The following is a 22,502-nucleotide window of genomic DNA, read 5'->3' on the forward strand; positions in this document are numbered from 1 at the left end:
GGGGGGGGGGGGGGGAAACAGAATGTTCGTCGCTAAATAAACTCATCGATAACCGAGTCGAGTACCGGCTGTCTCGATGAAAATCGGTGATTTATAGTTTCGGTACTTTCTCTCTCTCCTTCTCGAGATAAAACGACCGTGATCTATTTCCACGGTCGATATCATCTGTCAAGCCGCGGTGTATCGATCACGGCTCGAAATAACGCGATGTCACGATCACCGCCGCCGTATATAATGCCGACGGAGGCGCGACGCGCAGCCAGCGGCAGCGCGGATGCACAAATCACGCGGATTATGCTAATCCGACGACACGCCGCATTCCTCAACGGTATGTACGACTCGTATGCGGACATTCTGCGTGCTAATCAATTACGACGAGTCAGAGAGCGGGCAAACGCGAGAGCTCACCTGGAGCTGGTTCGGATCGACCAGACTGCAGCTTTGCTGTCGGGGGTGCTGTTGAAATTTCGGCTGATACGGCTCGAGCATACGGATCTTGCCCCATCGGTTGAAGAACAAGGCTATGGCGGCCACCCACAGTACCAACACCAGCATGACGATCAGAGCCTCCTCAGCGCGCACCACCACCGCACCTGTTCCCCCTGCAATCCCTGATCGAAACCACACGCGTTTTTATCGTTGCGAATTAACGGAGCGACGGACGACCGGAAATTGACACGATCGTGAACTGAAAACTAAACGGAAATACACTTCGTGGTCTTAATTAAATTAAAGGACGAATCGACTCTACTTCAATAGAAAATACGAATACATTTTCCATATATTTATTCTCTAGAAGATTTCTAAGAAAGTCTAAAATATCGATGAAATATCAATTAAACTGTTAAGCTATCAAAAATAGTTACAACTGCTCGGAAGAGAAGCTTGAAAATTAAAACGTGTTTCAGGGGAGTTTCTGACACGTGAATACGGAAGAGTTAAAATTGAAACGACTGGGCAACGATAATGTTTAATCCAAAATTTCCATACACATCCCTTTGTCCGGCAAGCTAATTATAAGTATAATTGAGCCAACGCGCTGCGGGCTGACGTTGAAGTCACGGTAACGGAAGAAAACAAGCTCGGGAAACCTGGAGCTCGGTACCGCCGCGATGTACGATGCACGGTCATACGTGAAGCTTTGTTGGCTACTCTATAATGCCACTAACGACGTTCCATAGGTAAGTAGTACATTCGCGTGGCAAACAATCGAACTGATAAATTGATATCGGGGTCGTCCTCCAACCGGATCGACCCTTTCGAGGAGGAGGGAACTCCGCGTCGCGAGAGCTATCACGTAGAAAATCGGAACGAAACGGGGGAGATTCCGCGCGAGCGGCACAATACCCGCATGCTTGTCCCCGGCATCCGCGGCGCGCACGTGGGGGAGATATGACGCGGCGAAATTCTGTACATAATTCGTAAACGTCTACTTTGATGATAAAGTGAACATTGATTGTTGATTAATATAACATTTAGGTTTAAATGGAGTTTAAAATAGAGAGGAAGATTTGAATTCGTAATATATTATTAGGATTCAAGGATCGGTTTAAGTGTGGGAAATTCCCCGCGTACACTTGTCTGAAAAATATTCAGCACGTATGTTATTACACGCTGAACATTTATCCTTCCACAATGATATTAATATTGACAATATCAATGTAAAACGGTACTATATCCGTGCTTTGGCTTCTCATGACCATATATATATATACATATATATATATATATATATATTCTTTCTTCACCGTTTCCGGGGAAGCAGTTATATTTAATTTCGTCCACTTTAAATCTCTCCTCACCTTCTTTCGAGCGGAGCAAGATTTTTCGCGCGTCCTCAAGTTCGCGCGAGAATTCGAGAACTCGGGATTTAATTAAAGCAACTTCGGGCTTGGGAAAAAATGCGGGAAGAGAAGAGGAGAGAAAAAACGACCGCGCGTGAAAAAGTCCCTCGTCGCTGAGTCGTCTCGCTTCGCGATGCGTCAACCGTACGCACGTCCCGCGGAATTTCCCTAAGTTCCCGAGATTTTTCACCTCACGCATTTGCAAGTCGAACGGGCGATTATGCGATCTTCCCCGACTAGCGATTTCTCATCGCGAATCCCCCGTGACGACGTCGTCGAGCTGGCGAACACTCGCAACGTACGCGTGTACAACCAAAACGGATAGGCGGCCGTGAAACGCGCTCAAACTACATCGCATTAACGTCCATCGCAAGTTAGCGAAAACTCGGAAAACGCGCGCCCAAAGCGCGACCCGCGATAATCAATTATGCAACTACTCGCGTAACAAGTTACGTACATTCGTCATTGGGACGTTATTCGCTTAGCGTTACGCGCGTTTACCGTCGGTACGTTATTTGCTTTGCGTTACGCGTTGCTCGTTCGCCATGGATACGTTGTTTAGTTCGCGAACCGCGGATATTTTCGCGGCGCGCGGTGCATTAAATAATTGCCGAGCGAATATAACGCGGAGGGTTGATTAATGGCGGCGAAATTGAATCGACGGTGAATCTCGCGCTCGCGCGCAGGCGAAAAACGGCGCAAGGTAAACACACCGGGAGTCCTGGGTTATTCCCGTGGGTCATTTGTATCGGTTTGCCGGGACAGAAACAGGGAGATCATGTTGTGAGCCGCATCAAAAATTCACGGCTGGGAAAGAATACGAGGCTGAATCCGTCCTTGCGGGATCCTCCGATATCGAAAGTAACGTCGGGGCGATCAATGTTTCAGAGAACTCGTCAAACTTTTCACATATTTCTTCCCAACGGGGTGGTCTTGTGTTTTTTTCTCCTTTTTTTTCTATTTTTTTTCACGGAGCTGCTTACCGAGCGAAATCGTGAGTAAACGCGCGCGAAGACGAATGCTCGCGCCTGACAAATCGCGACTTTATTTCATCGCGACTTTTCAGCATGCTCCCGGTGCTCGGGACTCGGACGAACGTATTTTTCCAGTTTTGAGCCAGAATGGCGATAGGATTAGCGAAATAAATTTACCTCGTCTGATTAGAAATACGATGAGGAACGAGCGGCATTACGCAGGTCGTGGTCGTTAGAAATTTTTATCCGGCTATCTCTCTCTCTCTCTCTCTCTCCCCCCCCCCTCTTTTTCTCGTAGATTTTATATCTGTATTTCACCAGATTGGACGAGGAGGGTGTTGTGAAACACGACGGAGGCGGGAGTAGCAAGGATTACGGCCTTCGAGAGAATATAAGACTATTAGACTCACCATCGGGAAAGGTGGAATTGAGTTCGGTGGTGGGTTCCAATTCCGATGACATAGAACCGACGAGGACAGCATCCGGCGCTTCCTCGAGCACCACCTCGATTTTTGTCACGTCGTCTGCAAGTGGATAATTTAAAGAATTTTTAGCGGGTCTCGTTCCTCGGATTCTACCGTTGTTAAGTATCAGATATTACATAGCGAAAATTAAATGTAATTTAAGGCCCATAAGTCAAAATAATGAAAAAATTATGAAAAATTATGAAAATTATGAAAAAATCTACGTATATATGTTATATATATTTTTTTAATATGTGATATTTATCTACACATATATATTTTTTTGAAATTGCATATGTACGAGTGTATCTCTGACATTTATCAAGCCTTTTCGATATCGTACAGCATTGATCTATCGCCTTGTTATCGCTTCTTTTATGAGTATGCACGCGTACCACTTCCATTGGCGTCGTGATGTTTGCTCGGTGAGCTCGTAACATGCCGATGTCTTCTGGGTCGATCGCTTCCCTCCACAATGAGAAATTCACTGCCGTAACGACCTGTAATCCGACGGACGAACGTTCGCGTTAATGAATGTGCCGGCTCGCAATTAAGATCGTCTTATCATGTTATGAGTTCACTTCTATATGAGATCTGTCGCGATGCACCGCCGACTATCGCGCGCATTACGAGAACCGCTTATTTTATCGACGATTCGCCGAGCTCCATCCCGGAAGGGAAAACCCCCGACGGGAAAACGGAAGACGGGTAGAGGGTATTCTTGATCTTCTCGGCGGGATGTATCGTCGGGCGATATTATTCCGGGTAGATTTGCGTGAAAAATATCGCGCGTCGCGATCGCACACGACAGAGATGAGAAACAGAGAGACGCATGCATCTCGTAGGACGCGAGCAAGAGGGAAGAGGGAGGAAAAAGAGGGGAGAAACGAGTAAAGGCCAGTGGCGCTGAAAATGCCTCTCGATTCGCGCATCGCTCGCTCTCATACATTATTCAAGAACCTGTGCGCTCGGCTCTGCGTTTGATATATATCGGTTACGCTTCTTCGTTCACGGTTTCAACGCGAATGACCGCGACGGCGCAGCAACGCGACATTCGTTTGCACTTTCCCTATCGTGTGTACAGTTTCGACGTTTTCGGGCCTCTCTCTCTCTCTCTATCTCTCTCCCCTTTCCAGGTCGCCGGTGCCCTTCGCTCAATGAATCGAAATCCCCGCGAATTAATGCGCCCCGCTTTTGTTTCTTCTCCTTTTTCCTTCCCCTAGCGAAACATAAATCATCGTATTCGGACGCTTATTAAACGTCACTGACGCGCGATTAAAGAATCATCGATCATTCGCGAACCCCTGGCCGCTCGTTCTCGCCTGCGTCGGCCCTGAAATTATCACACCGGTCACGTATAGGCCTCGCGAATATTTCTCAGGCGTGCGTCGTTAATAATAAAGCGGCAGATCTATAGACCACAACTGCAAGCCTGCGAATAATGAACACGACTAATATAACCGTTCTCAAATGCTATAATGCATTATTAAAGCTCTATTAATGATATTTCCGTAAAAAGGAGGCTCGTGACCGCCTCCCCTCCCCTCTTCCTTAGTCGTATCCCTAGAAGAAGGATACCATTAAATGATATTACTGTCCCGGTCACGTCGAAGGGACCGTCGTGGGATCACCAGCCTCGCGTGACAATTCCCCCGCCGACGGTGACGAGCTCGCCGCTGACGACCGCTCGCGCTTCGTCGGCGAAAAAATCTCCGGCAGATCCCGGAGTCTCGAGTTTCAGCCCCGGGGTGACTCGCTTACCGCTAAAAGCCCAGCAGACAATGGATAAAGAGCGGCAAAGTTGTCTCGCCGCGATAAGCGCGGGTAATTACATCTAAGGAGTTCCTCCCTTTCGTTTTTACGCGCGTCCTTCGCGCTTCCTCGCAAATCGTGCTTTGTCCCGCGCGCGAAGCGCATAAACGATCGACAATGGAGAAACGGGATAATCGGATGCTCGAGCGAGAAGTGCGAGATTTAACAAAGCCAACGGCTCTCGCTTTTTCGTCACGATCGCCGAAAGAAGGCGGTGAGAAAAAGGAGGAGAGAAAGAAAGCCAGGGAGAAAGCCCGCAACCCCCGAAATGACGAAGCGCCGTGCGCCCGACGGAACCGGGACGAAGAAGAAAGAGAGATTAACGCGGATTTGTCCACGTTATCGGCATCTCTTGCCTTTTTACGCCACTCTGCTGGCGAAATACTCGCGTCAACATGCGTCATGCGGCAACACCGTCGCATTCCACTTCGTCGTCGAATACTCCAGTCACAGACAACGATCTCTAAGCATTTACTATTACTTTGAGCCGTTTTCTCTGAACGTAGCTATTCTTTTAGCCGGGAAAATAAATTTCGTCATATGTTTGTCATATAAGAAAATTAATTTTCTTATTTTCGAATTTCGGCAAAGCCGGGCAGAATCGGACAAGACTAGACAACCGTTCGAAAGACCGGACGGCAATATTGGCCGCAATTATGTTACAATTTTGTTCGCCTGCTCGAGAAAGAGGGATAAGAAGAGGAAGAGAGCGAGTGTCATTTGTTTTGATTGGAAATAGCCGGCACCATTAGGTAAACTTATCATGTGCTGAAGCCGGCTCGATTTCATTATGTAAAGACGGCCAATCGTGACGTAAGCCTGTTAGATAACAGATAATAAGCAAGGATGGGGCGCGTTCATGATGATTCAATTGTTTTCAAACAAAGCCCCCTCTAGTGCCTTCTAATTAATACGTTGATCGATACTCCGTGCGGAAAATCAACACCGCGCGCGCCCGAGGAACGATCGTAATATTCGACCGCGCATCGACCGTGTATTTTTTCTAGTCGCCGGTATCCGCTCTCGCAGTAGCGTCGAGGCACGTTCATTGTTCCTCGGGGCGGTTCTCCGCGTGGGAACACACGTTTTCTCTCCTGCGAGGGGAGCCAGGGAGATGAAAACGCACGACGGCGGCCCCAAGGCTGAGGGGACTTTCTCTTTCTCTCTCTCTGTGCGTCGTTATATTGCCGTCAAATGCGTGCGATAAAGCGTTACACGCGATAAAGTAGCGCATAAAGCAGCGTTAAACCGTCTCCGTCCCTCAATCGGCAGGAGCGCTCCTTTCACAGACTCGGCGAGCGGATGCTCCTTTATTTTACGGGCAGGATGGAAGGACGGAAGGAAGGGCGTACGCGGCCTGAACAATGGAGCTCGAGGAGAATTGACTTTTTTATTACAACGTTATTGTCAGTTCTTTTCTAGTCCGGCGCTGCTGTGAAGCTCGCGAAGTGCACGGCGGGGCATTAAAAACGAAGCGATAGGAGTTATCGGTCGCTCCGCCAGGCGGAAAGCTTTTTATTTCGTAATGACTTTTTGAAAACATATTTTTACTCGAAGCTCCAGCAAAGCGACAAGCGAGAAGGGCCGGTGAAAGGAAGCGGGAACACGGTCTCTCTACCTTTCCGTTTTCGAGCGCGATTAACACGTTAATCGCCGCGTCGATTTCCAATTGACTGTTTCAAAGCTGAACGAAAGTTTGAATGTCCAAGGATACGGTGATTAAATGCAATTTGCGACGGGTGTGTTTGTCGGCTCGTTTCGTCGACTCGCTATTGGCCGTGTGTTTAATTTGTCACATGCAACTGCTTCCTTGTGATATTATATTAATTAATAGAACGTGGGGCAATGTTAGAGTGCGAGTCACTCGTGACTCTCTCACGGCCATCAACATATTAATTCATTAAATATCATAGTTGTTTCATAAACATCTTTAATTAAAAGATCGTTTTGTTTAATTTCTAAAGATCTCAGAACAATTTTAGAACTATTTTCATAGAAGACGTAAATATAATACTGGAAATTGGGCGTTAAAAACATAAAAACAAAGTTATATATTAACCACTGGCCGCTACCGAGTTAAAACAAAATCGAGATTTATTAAAATTAAGTTAATCTCTGTCTCTCAGAACCCAAATTGATCAATTTTACTTTCTGTAATTTTTTTGTCTTTTCACAATTAGCACTCAACTTTCCAAAATGAAAAGATTTTCAAAACATGAAATCGTTCAAATTGGCTTGTTAAACACGCGTCTCCTTGAGCTTCGCAATTTCGCGATTCGTGCCGTCGTTGATTGCGTTACTCGCGAATCGGCATAATAACCATCGCGTATAAGCTTCATCTACTTCCGGTGGTTAACAATAAAGTAGAATACAGCGGTTTGTCCCGCTGAAATCCGGCGCTTTAATTGAGCTACCAAATTGGGCGAGAGTTTCGGGCGATGAGTCAGCAAGGAAGCACGAACAAATATCGAAGTCTAATAAGGTGCGCCGAGGGAGAGCCGGCGTGCGCCAGGGTTGGTGCAAAGTTTGTTCCCACAGTGTGCCTCGGTCACAGGAGCACGACGGGAATGCGTCTTGCGGCGAGGTACAAACATTGTTACATCTCTTGGGAACATACAGCTGTCCAGCAACTCCCGTAACTTCGCCGTTAGACGGAAACAATTAACGCGGTCCCCGGGACTCCGGAAATTGACGCTGCTGTGCGTGAATCAATCGAATAAATTAGTCCGAGTCTCTCAGCAGCCGAACTGATCAATTTCGCTCTCTGTAAATTTTTTAATTTCAGCACCACAAAACGCATAATTTACACGCGAAAAGTCCAAAATCAAAAATTTTTTTAAACATGCAATCGTTCTGATCAGCTCGTTGAACACGTGTGGCCTCGAACTTCGCAATCTCAAAATTTATGCCGTCGTTGTGTTGATTGCTCGAGAGTTGGCATTACATCCGTCGCGTGTAAGCGATGTAGAAATTTCTCATAGAGGTCGTATGTATTTTTATGAGAGTTTTAAAATATTGATATAACATAATTATTGCTGTGTCTCGCTAATTTACATATAAAATGTAATCAACTGTGCATAATAAATTAAATATATAGCCGATAGAGAGCCAGTGAAACAAGCTAAGGAATATATGCATCGTGAATTGCATTTATTCGCTGCAACTTTGGTGATTCAAACTTGAGTTGAGCGGTTGAAATAGTCGATGGAACGAATCAACGTGCTAATATTAGGGATTTGCTGAAACTTCGTCAGCCTTTTAGCCGCATTTCTCTTTTACTGACAATTACCGAAACAGTACATGTCATGTTCAATCATGATTCTACCATCGTTATGCACCGCTTTCAAGCAATTAGCTGATTGCGCGTCTGTAAATTGACTCATCCTTTGAGCTGATGAAATCGACGATCCAACATTTGCAATTCCCTACCGTGTAACGGTAATACGCATGTACAATTAGCTCTTTCAAAATTAATTGTTCACATATATTTTTTTTTTATTACAATCGGTTTGGCGTTTATCATTTATCCTTCAACGTTTCATTTATTTATCGGAGTAACGACCGGCATCAAAGCGACGACTCCTCTTATATGTACGCTTTAATTAGACATAATAACGATTATTCTATAATCAAATAACACTGAAAGAAAATTAGTTAACTTGCGAACGGGAATAAAGCAGCGGTTCGAGCGGCCGAGCGCCGTGCAAAACGGAATTACTCCGAGTTTTCCAACAGTGGTGTAATACGGTATTAAAGTTGTTATTTCAGCCACAGCGAGCAGGCATTGCCCGACGCGATTATACGCTTGGGATTATTTGTCTATGTCGCGGGGAAAAAAGTTTCTTAAATAACGATTGACGCTAGCAACGAGACTCATATTTCACGTATGTACGACTCGCAGAGAAAGAGAAAGAAAGAGAGAGAGGGGGGGGGGGGGGGGGGGATCACAGTAATTGCGATTATAAAAGACTCAAGGACTCTCGAAAGAAACTTCGAAAGCGAGTACCTCTCTTTCTCCTCCAATGAAATTTTAGTCGAGAAGAAAGAAGAAATTTCACAGGGAAGATTACACAATATCGCGTTCTCCCGCGGATATCTGTCGTTAGTACGTGCCATTTTCCGGCGACGTTTATCGACGAGCGAGCCACTCGCGAGAGAGACTCTCCGAGATTACCAGGACTCTCATAATTACAAATCTGTCACGATATTTCCACCACGCGTATGTGTACGTGTGTATGAGTGACAACGTGGATGGCGGTGTATGTATAAAATCCACGTAGATCCACCGAATTTCACATTCGGCCTCATTCTTCGGAAACAATGCCCGGAGCGAAATATATATCCGGGATCGCGAATAATAAAAAAAACAAACAATGGAGGTGGCGCTCCGCGTGTCGTCGATTTAGATATCGCTGAAAGTGTCGCCCTGTTCGCGACTTGCTATCTTCCGCTTTTATTTCGGATGAACGGGATGTCGGGTCGCTAATTATTAATCGGGCCTCGGGTATAACGGCGAATAACGGCGATCTATTCCTCCCTATCGAACGTCTTCCAAAGATGTCACGCCGAAAATATAACACACTCTAATTTCCCTCTGATGTGATTAACATTAATGCAGCCGGTATTCTCTCAAGTGCAATCAGTGTATTATCACTGAAAAATAATTCATAATCACCGGGAGACATAATTATAAATATAAAATAGTAAATTAGTAAAATTTCTTTGAAAAAGCCTGTTAATAATAGGACTTTTCATCAGGGAGATCTGATTGCAAAAACAATGAAAAAGATATTATTTATTACATTTTTAATTATTATTTTAATTACTTTTAAGGTGTTGTCAATGATTTTACTTGAAACATAATACGTATATCCTAATGATGTTGCCAAATACGACGTATGATTGAATGCATATACACATATGTACATATATTTCTGCTACAGGACACGTAAAAGCGATTTGCGGTAAAATTTTATCGACCAAAATCTGTGAAATATAAGACGGAAGCACTAAGTGGGAGTGTTCCCATTAAAAATCAGTGAACACTCACTGATTATCGATACAATACTGTTTTACTGACTCAATAGACGGCATTTTCACTGATTCGACTTGAAAGAGCACGTTTCCACATGTACGCGACGTTCGAGTCCTTGTTGGGAGGAATGCCGTGGGGGAGAAATCGCGAAAGGGAAAAATGCGTGCGCTCTACTGTGTATCGCGATTACGTTATTATCGTCGTATCCATTGCGGCGCGGCGCGTTTGTTTGCGGATGAAATGGGAGAAGATAGCATGCACGGGGAACGTTCGGGGAAAGCACGTCGATTCTTCTTTCAATTTCAGGAAAAGGGTGCTCGCGGAGGAAATGGCCGTCCCGGAGCGGCCGCGGGGCAAAGGAAAAAGGATCGTGAGGTCGCTCGGGCGAAAAAGCGCGTGCGAAGCGGAACACATAATTTTTGGGCTATCGCTGGTCAACTCGAGGAGATCGCGGAGTCTTCGCTCAGAGGAACCGCTTCTTCGCATCGCTTCTTCGTCCCGTGTCGCAAAACGTATTCTCGATTTTATCGCGAAGTACTCAAACTCGATTTGCGAAGACGACGTCGTCAACGACATCTGCGTATTGTCGCTGTGCGAATAAAAATTTGAATCTCCGCTTCTACGTCTCAGGGGATCCCCGTTTTCGAGAATAAGAAAGAGAGGGAGAACCAGGGTTAGGTGTTCATACGTAATAATAATCTATGTCAATGCGTAGACAATGTAAACTTTGCATAATATATCATCTATGAGGTATTTTTATATTTAATATTTTAACACTCACTTTTATATAGTTTACATTGTCTGTACATGAAAAAAAGTGTAAACATCACATATAAACATACGAGAATTACCCGTGTAACCGTAACATTAAAATCTACGGCACAACTCGGGAGAGAACATAAACTTAATATCGGTCTCGTAATATCGACATACTTAGAAATGTAACTAATGCTGACTCGCGAGGTAAGAAAGTCCGCAAAGGGGGGCGGAAGGGAGCGGAGGTAGAGGAGACTTGAAAAGAAGACACCGCGTTGTAACGATGACAATGCGCGCACGTCCAGCCGGCCTCGGCATTGACGATTTGAAAACGGCCATTGAAATTCCGTCGTCTTGACGAGAGTGTATCGATGTGTGCACGTGTGGCGGCAACAACGTTCTCGCATTTCGTACTCTCGGAGAATCGGCGTTCGACCTATTTCGCGGGGACGTTTCGTCGCTCGCGAAGCCGAGCGATCGCCGAAATTTCCGCTTCGCCTCTTCCCGCCGCTTCGTTTCCGGCTCTCCCGCGAGCTTCCCTCGGCATTTCATCGTCGGTTCTGATGCGTTCTGAAGAGAGCCACGTGCCTGCGAGTTGTAAAACCAACTTGCATCCTCGCCGAGGGTCGTTCGGCTAATAAAGACGTCGGGAGGACGCTCGATGAACCTGCTTTATCGAATGATCTCTGGTGTGGGTGTCGACGGTCGTAAGGAAAATCGATAGCGTCGAAGGCGCGCGGAAAAACCGGCGCGCTCGTCTACATGCAAATCTGAGCTCCGATCGCCCATTCGTCAGCTTAATTAATCGCGCGCGGCCGGACGAATCGGAGCGGACAGTCGCTCGCTAGTGCGACACGAGACGCTATGAATTCATTCAAGCTTCCGTTCGCCGAGTCTTCATTGATCGAGAGGGAAAATACGAACGGCCGCCGCGCGGTCGAACCCTCTTCCGCGTTATAAGTGCCGGCAGCAGACTGTTTTAGCAAGCTCTCTCTTTCTCTCTCACGTTCCCTCGGTCTCACTCGGTACCTAAATAACGCAAGATGCGTCGGCGCACCTAGGTCTATTAAAAACTCGTAACACGCGGTGTATGAAGCGAGGCTTTATGCGGCTTCGATAAATGCGCAATATAGTGGACGATTAATGGATACCCGACACCCGACGAGAGAGGCGCAAAAAATCACGGCCGCCTCTCCCGTCGGAGAGGGAGAATTATTCTGCGTTTAAGGCGGGTAGCCTGTTTTCTTTTTATTGAAGAGAGTAAGACCGAAGGGTCAGGAGGAGCAGAAGAGACGGAGAAGAAGAAGAAGAAAAAGATGAAGACGAAGAAAGTCGCGGTAGACAATAATTGATGGAAACCGATTACGCCTCGGGGTATTTGGAATTTTTTTCCTATTTTTTTTTTCCTTCTCTCCTTCTTATCTGCTGTCGCTGTTGAGCCAGACTACTCTCGCCTCCGCCCGGTGTGATGCCTTAATGATGCGGGGGAACAGGGTTTCCGAGAAAGCGATTGCGGTAAGCACTGCATCGTGCATGTCTTCCCAGGAAATATCAAGTGGTAGTAACATTAATGTAAATTAATGCAAATAGTAACATTAATGTTGTTTTACGTTGATGTAATATTATATTGATGTTACTGCTGCTTGATGTTTACTGGAGTTACCATTATAACTAGAGTTAATTATGCGATTTTCAACATTATGCTTGTAAGGCTGAAAATCGTATAATCGATCAAAGAGATGATAAGGCATATCGTTGATCAAAAAAGTTGCGATATTTTTTTCCGACAAATTTTTCAACGTATTCCTTTTCCAATAGGAAAATATATTTCCTGAGAATTACTAAAAAAACAAATTCTTCTATCGGATCCTATCAGGATGCGTTCTGAAATTTATCAAATAAAGTATTGCAACTTTTTTCTGATTGACTATATACATTATTGTTTGAGAAACCGAATCCTGTTTGTAGAATCACATTCGTGCGTTTGTCCCGATCCGAAAGACAAATTTGTTTCAATTAAAGAAATTTTATTAAATCCAAAGGGATCTTTTTCTCTGTGTACATGAAGCCGACTTGTATGTCCGGTCGCTGAGGCAGATAAACCAATAATAGCACCATTCCCGCGTTCACTTTCGGTCGTTGAATTATCGTGACGAAGAGGTCGACAAGGACGAAAGAAATCCCCTTCACGAGACGCGTGTACCATCATGAGGAAAATCAATGCTACCCAAGTCCAACGTCGATGTGGAATTTATGGGATACCGAGAGTTAATCCGCACCGTCATAGCCGCAGATAACGAGAACGAAGGGCGACGGTCCAGCCGAAGACGACCTCGAAACGCTGCTCCCCGAGTTCTGCTACGAGTTACGTCGAATTCGGTTGCGCGTTATAGCGATGCGCGCCTTCGATCCCGCATTCAAAATTGAGTGCTCATAATTAATTACTGCGGCCGCGCCGCCGGTTGCGAGGAGACGTTCGATCCGGCCATTAATCACGGGGTTAAAACGCGAGGCAATTAGGCGTCCAACTTTATTTACCTTCCAACTTAAACCCGAAATATCCTGGCACATTACGTGTATAAGTGCGCGTTTCGGATTAACATAATAATTGATATTCCCTTGTGATATTTATTTCGCGTCATACGAACGAATCCCGGCGAGATTGGTGTGTGAGCAAAACGAAAGTTCGAACAAAATATTGGTTGTAGCACACGTACGGCAGCTGGCCCAGCAACGGGGGTTAATAATAGTCATCCTCGCGAGGGAGAGAAAGGTTACAAGGTCTGAAAACAGATGAAATTAAAGCGAGCCAGTCGGGTTGTAACGAGTAAACCATTAGAGGCGGATTCGCCGGCGGCGAATTTAAATAGAGAACAACGCGAATCTTTGCGACCTCTTTTGTCGACTCCCCCCCCCCCCCCCCCCCNGTTCTTGTCATTACGGCCGCTGGCTCTTCCGCAAACTTCGTTTGACAAAACAAGTTTTCGCCCTGTGCATTCGCGTCGGAGTCGTGTCCAACTTTTTCACGGCATAATTCCGCCTCGCGGGTCGCGGCTACGTTCCGCATACGCAGTGTACGACTCGAGAGAAAGAGAGAGAAAGAGGAGGTCAACGATAAAAATTATACTTTCGCGCGATGACGTTAACGTTACGAGTGTATGCGTGCGCTCAGGGGAATTAATTTCTTGACTCGCGAAATACGATCACGACGTTTTAATTTCGCGAAACTCGCGTCCAGCTCGTTTACACTTACAACGCCGAGTCGCTCTTGTAATTCTTCCCGACGACGCTGGGAAAAATTAACGAGGACTGACGTGCGCGCCCGTGCGGCTCCGAGTCGCGCAATTTCATCGTTACGACGTTATCACGAGCAGAACAACGGACTCCGACGTGGTGGCTATCTGCCGAGAAGAGAGAGAAGTGCCGGTCGCGAACTTGTTACGAGAAAATGCACTTTTAGCGGCTCCCACTTTAGCGGAGCCCTCCGTCCCTCTCCCTTTTGCCTGGAAGAGCCATTAGCGAGTTTGCGACGGAGAGCACACGGCGGCTCCTTTGGCATCCGCGAAAACAAACTTGGCCTCCCGTCGAGAGGACGGCCGCGAATATTCGAAGCGCCGACCCGAGAGCCAATAATTCTTTAAAGCTCGTTATATCCGTCGCTCGCCGTTCCTCTTCGTCCTTTTCGCCCACGGAAGGAAAGCGAGCGTTTTATCGTCGTGAGAGTCCTGATTTACCAGCGATAATGCCTCCGCGACCAAAGGGCAAAAGATGTCACGTGCTTTCGGTATGACTGTCGCTTTTACCGAGCTCCGGGACCACGCGTTCCAAACTCGCGTTCTCGTCCCTTTCAGGGCCTTTTTAAAGACTGTGAAACGAGATCGGCTGCGGTGGTATCCCTTCGCGCCACGACGAGATGGAATCGGCGAACACACAACGCTTGTGCGAGAGTTGAGTAAAATTGATCGAGGACCGGTGTATGCTTTTAGATCTGCCATCTCGCATTTGTGCTTTATGTCAAGTTAACGCGAAAGTTCATTCCGTTTTCTCATCTTGTTCTTCGCTCAGAAATCCCAGAATTTCTACGACCGCGGGATCGCGCGGCTACCGGAGAGGTAATCGAACAGAATGGTGTATATTTAATTGATTGATTGTATTTAAAAATAAATGAATGTTATACGTGCGTATTGACCGTTGTATTTTGACCGTTGTGGTCAGCCGAAATGACAAGTTATGACAAGTTATGACTATAAGTGACGATTTCCACGAGCTCGCTGAACGCAGCCGTCGTCTTCCGTATCGACGCGGTTCTCGCCGCGGCTTCGGATCCCGAACGAAACACGGTTAATTTCTTGGGCGTACACGCGGCGTCAGGTTATGACGTATAAAGGTCGAGAGCACGTTCGATCATAAGAAGCGTGCCGCGCCAGCCGTGTAAACAATCGCTCGCGACATTCATTATTTCGCGGCAATCGATGGACCGCGGGCGGTCGGGCGAACCGCGGACGACGGCGCGTCATATCGAAGCGGCGGCGTAACGAATCCGATATTTATGACAGCTCAATTTGACACGTGCACAGTTTTTAATGACTCCTTTACGTAGCAGGTAATAATACCCTCTTCCTTCAAAGTGCGACCACCATCGGCGATCAATGGCGCGAACCGACATATGAATACATCGCATGATGAAATTCAAGGACGGGGGTTCGAATCTAAGAAAATTGTCGCCCGCTAATAATTCATCGTCCCGAATCGGGTCCGAGAACGAGAGAGAGAGAGAGAGAGAAAGAGAGAGGACGCGGGGGAAGCCGGACACGACGAGTGCTTTTCATACCCACAATTCGCCTGGCCGATTTTCGGGGATTAACGGATCGACCACCGAGAGTGAACGGTGCAAAAATGTATTCGTGGCCACAGCCGGCCGGCTGGTCGACATGATACGTTCGATATCGCGGCGGAAGTTGCGACCCGATGAGTCTTACCGTGCGGCCAGTTCAGTTTCACTTGAATGCAATTTAATTCCCGAACAATCTCATCGACCGCTCGCCGATAAAAGTTGAAAGAAATTCGTCCGCGACGCGCCGCACGAAACTCGGCGAGCGGCTAACTCCTGCGACGTGTAACATAATCAACGGTCTCGCGATGTACTTGCAGCAATAATAACAATGAGGACGCACGGAACAAAATTCGTCTTATACAAATCCATGACAGATATTCTCATATATAAACAAAGTGTTATAATTCTTCTTCCTAGAAGATTTTCAGCCTTGATTTGATTGAATCTGTATTGATGCAGGTATTACTTTCATTAAATTCAAGAGCAAAAATTGTCTAAGGATATTATGATATTCTTGCTCGTATATGAGAATATCTATCGTTGATTAACACTATTTCTTTTCTGTGTGGTATTCAATAGGGAGATCGATGATGAAAATCACCGTTCGTTCGTTCGCAAAATTTCGGCCGGGCGGCGGTTGAATTTCATTTTCGGCCACGTGACGTTTACACTCCGCTCGTCGCGTTTCCATTAACGTAATTAAACGCGGTTTATTTTCGTGGTGTTCATTATAGCGTCCAACGAGAGACAGAGAGAGGGATAGAGAGAGAGACCCCCTGACAGGAGGGAAGACATAGACTCGACGAAATTATGCCGTCGGCAGAACCCTTGCCTTGCTGAAACGCTCCTATTTCCGCGACGGAATCGAACGCTTCTACGTCATTGGTCATAGTAGCCGGCCCTCATAACATTGTCTATCTCGTCGGCTGATCGAAAGTAGCCGGCGCAGTGTGTTCTGCGAAATTACGGTTGGACGAGGAGTTCATTTTTTATGAGACGTAGGGTTCAATATCTCTTCGCCTAGCGACCAGTCGGTGAAGTTCCGCGCGCGCGTCGCGAAGTTCGCGATGCAACGCGACGAGACGTGACGGCGGATTCCCCGTCGGAGATTCCCGACTTCGACCTCACTTCGACCTCGCTCTATCAAGGTTGCTGATGACGACGCGGATGAGCGGACGGAGACTTCGGCGATCGCGAAACCGCTCCGATCTGCGTCTCGGCGAGTTGCTCTCTTAAGTCTAATCAGTGAAAATGTCACATTAATTGAACCAGTGAAACAATATTCTACCGATAATCAGTGAATACTCACTAATTTTTAGTGAAAACACTTTCACCTAGCTTTTTTCTCCTTACAGGCAAATATTACTGACTACGATAAATTGGCCGGTGATAAATTATTTCTGCCCGGTAGTTTTATTACTCGTACGAATAATACAACTACCGAACAACGGTAATTTATCACTGGCCAATTTATCATAGCCAGTAATACTTTTCTGTGAGGATTATCTAACACTTCACTGATTTCGGTCAATGGAAGATTTACCGCAGATCGCTGTTGCGCGTCCCGTAGCAAAAATATACAGGGCGTCCCAGACTAACAGCGACAAAGTTTGTGAGGACGCGGAACGTTTGAGGTGAAGAAGAAAGTCCTCTACCATATCGTATATGCATATCGAACCATAGGTCGTATTTGACGTAGTTCATGTGGTAGCAGACTCAAGAGCCGGAGATTTCGAGTTTGAGTCCCGTCAAGTTTTTTCAAACACGATATAAATTAAATCAATTGAATATAATTAAGAATATTTCAGGCAAAATTATCGGCAATGCCAGAAAGTGTGATCAAAATAATGAAAAAGAAATAATAAATAAGATGTTTTCCGCTGTTTCTACAGTTAGATTTCCCCGATGAAAACGGTGTAGCTATTGACAGACCTTTGCAGCGAAATTTTACTGATTTCCAGTGCTATGCTATAACTATAACCGCTAATAACTACTGGCTGCTTCTCAGTGATAACACGCTGATTGCACTTTACAGAGTGAAGTTTCTCCCTGACGCTCGAGAACGAGCAAGATTACGCGAGATGCCGACTTTATTCTCACTTCCACTCCTTCCCTTCCTCCCTCACGATTTCCCGAGGGCGCACGAACGCGTGTTTAAGGGGACGTATATTCACTGCATCTGAATTATTTAAAGCGACGCGCGCGTTATACGTGCAAAGTACGTTCCGCCGTCTTTAAATTCTCCTCTTCCTCACGTTTCTTGCGGCGCGAACGAATTTCGTTCGCGCCGCACGCTCGGGGATTCGCTTGAGAAAAGAACCCGCGAGATTTTGTCGACCGAACTCGTCAATTCCGATCGTCCGAGGACATCGCCGCTGAATATATATGCATCGCCGTTTTCCCCTGGCGACGATATCGCCGTATTTTTTGCCCGCCGGGACTTCTCGCTCCGCGTTTATAATAATTATGAATGAAGTTGTTCCATTTGCTCGAGCGGTATTCCATCTTCTTTCGACTCGAGACGCGCTTCGGCGGAAATTCGAAATATCGAGAGTCACCAAATGTTAACATTTAAGGACTTCGAGATAACTTGAACAAACTTCTTCTCTCTCTCTCTCTCTCTCTCTCTCTCTCTTAACATTTTTTGCCGACTTGGGATCGATGTCAAATTTCACGGTGGAATAACGCTATGCGTCCACATCCCGCTAATTTCGCGTCGTACTCTATAATAAAGCGTTCTTCGATCCATCAGCAACTTCATACTTCCGACAAGGCGCACTATAATTGCACGCATCCCCGAAGTGAAGAGTTCAAAGGGCCATTCGCTCGCGCGCGAACGGCCGAGGGAAAATGGAAAATTCACCCTTTGACGGATGCTCGCAAACACATCGCATGACACGAACTTGGCGGAACACGCTAAACCCACAAAGGGAGAGAGAAGTAGAAAAAGAGAGAGAGAGAGAGAGAGAAAGAGAGTTTTCGTTCGTCCAATGTTGGGAAAAGCAAGAAAAAGACGAGCATGCAAAACGACTCGCTGTTGGTTCATTCGTTCATTCTGAATTAAAGTTGATGTCATTTGACCCGCATAGAAAAGCATTCTCGTATTTCGATATCCCGACAAGTTCCTCAGCGATTCGTACGTCGAAAAAATGACATCAGCGTAAAACCTACTTTTACGTTTCCTTTGTACATATATACGTACATATATTGCGTCAGATGACATAATGTACAAACATAAAAGGCATGTTTCTGATATAAATTAAGGTGGAAAATGTAATATAAGTGTGGGTCCAATTCGAAACGACTCAAAAATTTATCCAACTACGAGTGCTTGAAATTATAAATACTTTTATAAATGATAGCGCAATTTTTGTGACAGCAATACAATAGCACAATATTTTTTTATTAAAATTGGAAAATAAAAGAAGGAAATGAAGACAAATGTTCACGGAACATGATGAAGCTTTTTCTCATTTTAGTCGGCAAGTCACAGGCCGTTTAAATGAAACGTATCTCAATAAATAGTTTGGACGTGAAGGCTACCGAGATCACTAAATCTCACTCTCTTATATATATATATATATATTCTCTCTCTTTCTCCCTCTCTTTCTCTCCCGCTCCGATCTCGCGTGCGAATATCGAGCTCGCATAGGAGCCGGAATTTTAAATTACGTTGCATTTCACGCAACCATACAGTGCCTGTGTATTGTACTACGTATAGTACATCGTCCTACGTATTGTACTGCGGAGATCAGATTACTAATTGCACGGACCGCAAGATAATGCAAGGTGGAATATGAGCGCGGTGCGGTCGCGGGCAACTCCTAGTGATAGTGCGGCATAAATAAAGGCTCTCTTTCTCTCGTTTAATACCGGCGTCTACGTGATGTGACGTGAATCACCGATACGTTTTTACATTTCATAATCTTCCGCATCGTGCTCGATAAGAGATAATACCCAACGTCCAGCCGGTTGAAATCTCGTCTATTAGTTATCTCCATAAGAGGATCAACACACATGTGATGTTTACGTTTGGATGAAAATATTCGCTGGTGCGTCATTGATCCGAAATCAAGAGAGACTTCCGCGTTAGCGGACTCCCCGGTCGACATGTTTAATCGCAATTATATAAACTTCAAATGTGACAATGGGATGCCTCGAAGACGAAGTTCGGCGAGACCGAGTCACCTTGGCGAGTAGGTGTAAGTAAGGCAAAACCGAGCTTTTGAGGCTCGCTTCGATACGGGGAGCTTTCGACTGTTCAAATTTTCATCTGCGTGCGCGATAAAATCGTCGTCGTTCCGCGCGAGCCCCGGTCCGCCTTCTAAGACGAACAAATCGCACTCCACTTCCGGAATTGTGTGTGCGAGTCGTTCATCATTCCCTCGAGTGCTTTCAGATGCCCCGGATTCGGAAAGCCCCGCCGGCTTCGAGGCAGTTTGCGAAACTCGTTTGAGGAAATGAATGCAAGTCGCGCACTCGCGCATTTATATATATATATACACGAGCCATTATAATTTCGAGTTTTTCTTGAGCGAGTGTATACCACGCTGCCTCTCTCACCTCCTTCCGTCCTTCTTTCGATGCTCGATGCATAATTCCGAGCACCTCATTAAAGATCACGACGTGCCTTCGATTTTCAGTCCGAAGTCCCCCTTGCGAATTACAGATCCACCGAAGCGAACTTCGGAAACTGGCGGAGAACGCGCGAGGTTTCCATTTAATTCGCCGCTTCGTTCGCGTTTTAATTTCGCGCAGCTTAAGGTGCGCTCAGAAATTCTACTCGACGGGTAGAGGAGCGTTTATTAAGCAATCATGGTGAATACCTTTACCCTTTCTATCTTGATTGGTCAATTAAACGCTACTCTACCCGTCGAGTAGGATTTCGAACTAACCTTTGGTGCCCCACGATGGTCTTCAGGCGGGGACAGTTCGGGCAAGGTTGCGTGTTCGGGATCGTTATCGTTGACAACCCACCACGGGGATTGCCAGCGAAGAACGCTGATTCGACCGGGTCTCATGAATACGTAACTAATTGCGTACGAACTAACGAAATCCGTTAATCGAAATTACTAATTGACGAGATTTCAGCCGGATGTTGGAAACTCTCTCTCATCAAACGCGTAACTGATAAAATATGTGGCCCAGTACAAGACATTTTTACTTTCTTACATACTCGTGTTAAAATTGTTTCTCGTAAGAAAATTTTCTTGTTAAATTTTTAATATATCTATGTATTAATTTAATAATAAAACAAACATATTGTGTTTATGTTACCTCAATATTTTATGTTTTGTCGACATTCAACGCGTGTAAATGTTAAAATAACACACTTTATATTTCAGTGTCGATTAATGTATTTAATTTTGTGTTAATTTTTGATATAACATTCACGTCACTTTTCAGCATATTCACCTCGTTTTAAATTAACACTAAAATTTGAACGGGCCGTTTGAGACACGCGAAATGTGTTAAATTTAACACAAGATTTTTTACTACATAGGCAATTGATAAAACTAATCGATACAAACCAAATGAAGCATAAAAAGAGCTAAAAATTAATTATTAAATACAAATGAAAACAAGAAAAGAATTAGCAAATATACACATCCGACGGTGAACAAAATTGCAACCGCGACTCGAACTAAGCTAAACGATGCGTGAAAATCAACGTGGCGGTCGACATGTCAAACGAGTTTTCACGCAAAACACACGTGTGAAAAGCTCGACCACGCGGAAAAAGAAGAAGAAGGGGAAACGAAGGAGCGGAGCTCGCGCGAGATTCGAAGTAACGCGTGACCAGACGAGGAGGTTAAAGAGCGTAGATAGCGGCGAGTCGGCATCTTTTTCCTGTCACGACACGTCTTTCTACGTCAATTCGCAATGAGCCGCGCCGCGGTAGAATATCACCGGTAAGCATCGATGTATATTACATTATTCAATACAGTATCATCGGAATATTGCGGACCGTTCCCGGGTAGATATTAGATGCCAAACAAGGGTTCTTATGTTGTAGAATATCGACCGTATATCTACCGTGTTGCGGTATATCCTCGTCCTTCAAAATAATAACGCATTTATGCCGAGCGAAAGGTTATTTTGTCGGCGGATACTTATGTTTTTCGCTGAATTAGCTTGCCTGTAGTCATTCCACTGGGGAAAAAGAAGGCATAAAGGGAGAAAAGAACGAATCACGAAAGGAAGGCAAGTGGAAACCTACAAACTCTCCACGGAAAATCTCCTCGTGTCGCTTCCACAAGGAAGTCCGGGTGACCGCGAACACGAAAAAAGAAACGTCGAATATATGAAAAAACAGAAGGAAATCCTTGAGAAAAAGTACTGATTAGGTGCATCGGCGACTGATAAATGTTCAAATTAATTGATGATATTCTAGCAGTTATACTGACGCGAACTGATTAATCGATATCATCAGTTGATTGAAACATTTATCAGTTACTGATGCAGCTAATCGATACTTCTTTTTAGGGAAAGAAAAAAATGGAGGAGAGGTAAACTTCACAAAAATTGTTCAACTCACCTCTGGCGGTGATTTCAGAAACGTCCGCTGATCCGTGATGATCCCCGGCCGACGACTCTCCTGTCCGCCGATTTCTCTCGCGTCTCGCCTAAGAGTTTATCCTGATAACCGTGAAAGAAGGGGAACCGCGCGAGGGAACGCGATCCGTACCCACGGAAGCTCACCACGTGACTGACGGGAATAGGTGTATCCGGCGGCGCCGGGAAAAGCCAAACAGAAATCTCCCGCAGCGCGCAGACTCGTTA

General features: G+C 45.6%; 1 protein-coding gene across 1 annotated transcript in view; it reads right to left on the reverse strand.

Moving 5' to 3' along the window:
- The window catches only part of LOC106749560, a 33,048-nt gene extending 10,720 nt beyond the window's left edge, over positions 1-22,328 (reverse strand). The window contains exons 1-4 of the mRNA XM_014629156.1: positions 22,258-22,328; positions 3,678-3,782; positions 3,229-3,342; positions 409-611 (exon numbers count right to left, since the gene is read on the reverse strand). Of these exons, the coding sequence (XP_014484642.1) occupies positions 409-611; positions 3,229-3,280 (255 nt within the window). The 5' untranslated portion in view covers positions 3,281-3,342; positions 3,678-3,782; positions 22,258-22,328. The remainder of the gene's footprint in view (positions 1-408; positions 612-3,228; positions 3,343-3,677; positions 3,783-22,257) is intronic.
- Between the last annotated feature and the right edge of the window lie 174 nt (positions 22,329-22,502).

Source organism: Dinoponera quadriceps, unplaced genomic scaffold (assembly GCF_001313825.1).
Source record: "Dinoponera quadriceps isolate SergipeBrazil2010 unplaced genomic scaffold, ASM131382v1 scaffold3990, whole genome shotgun sequence".
In the NCBI taxonomy this organism is placed as follows: Eukaryota; Metazoa; Arthropoda; class Insecta; order Hymenoptera; family Formicidae; genus Dinoponera; species Dinoponera quadriceps.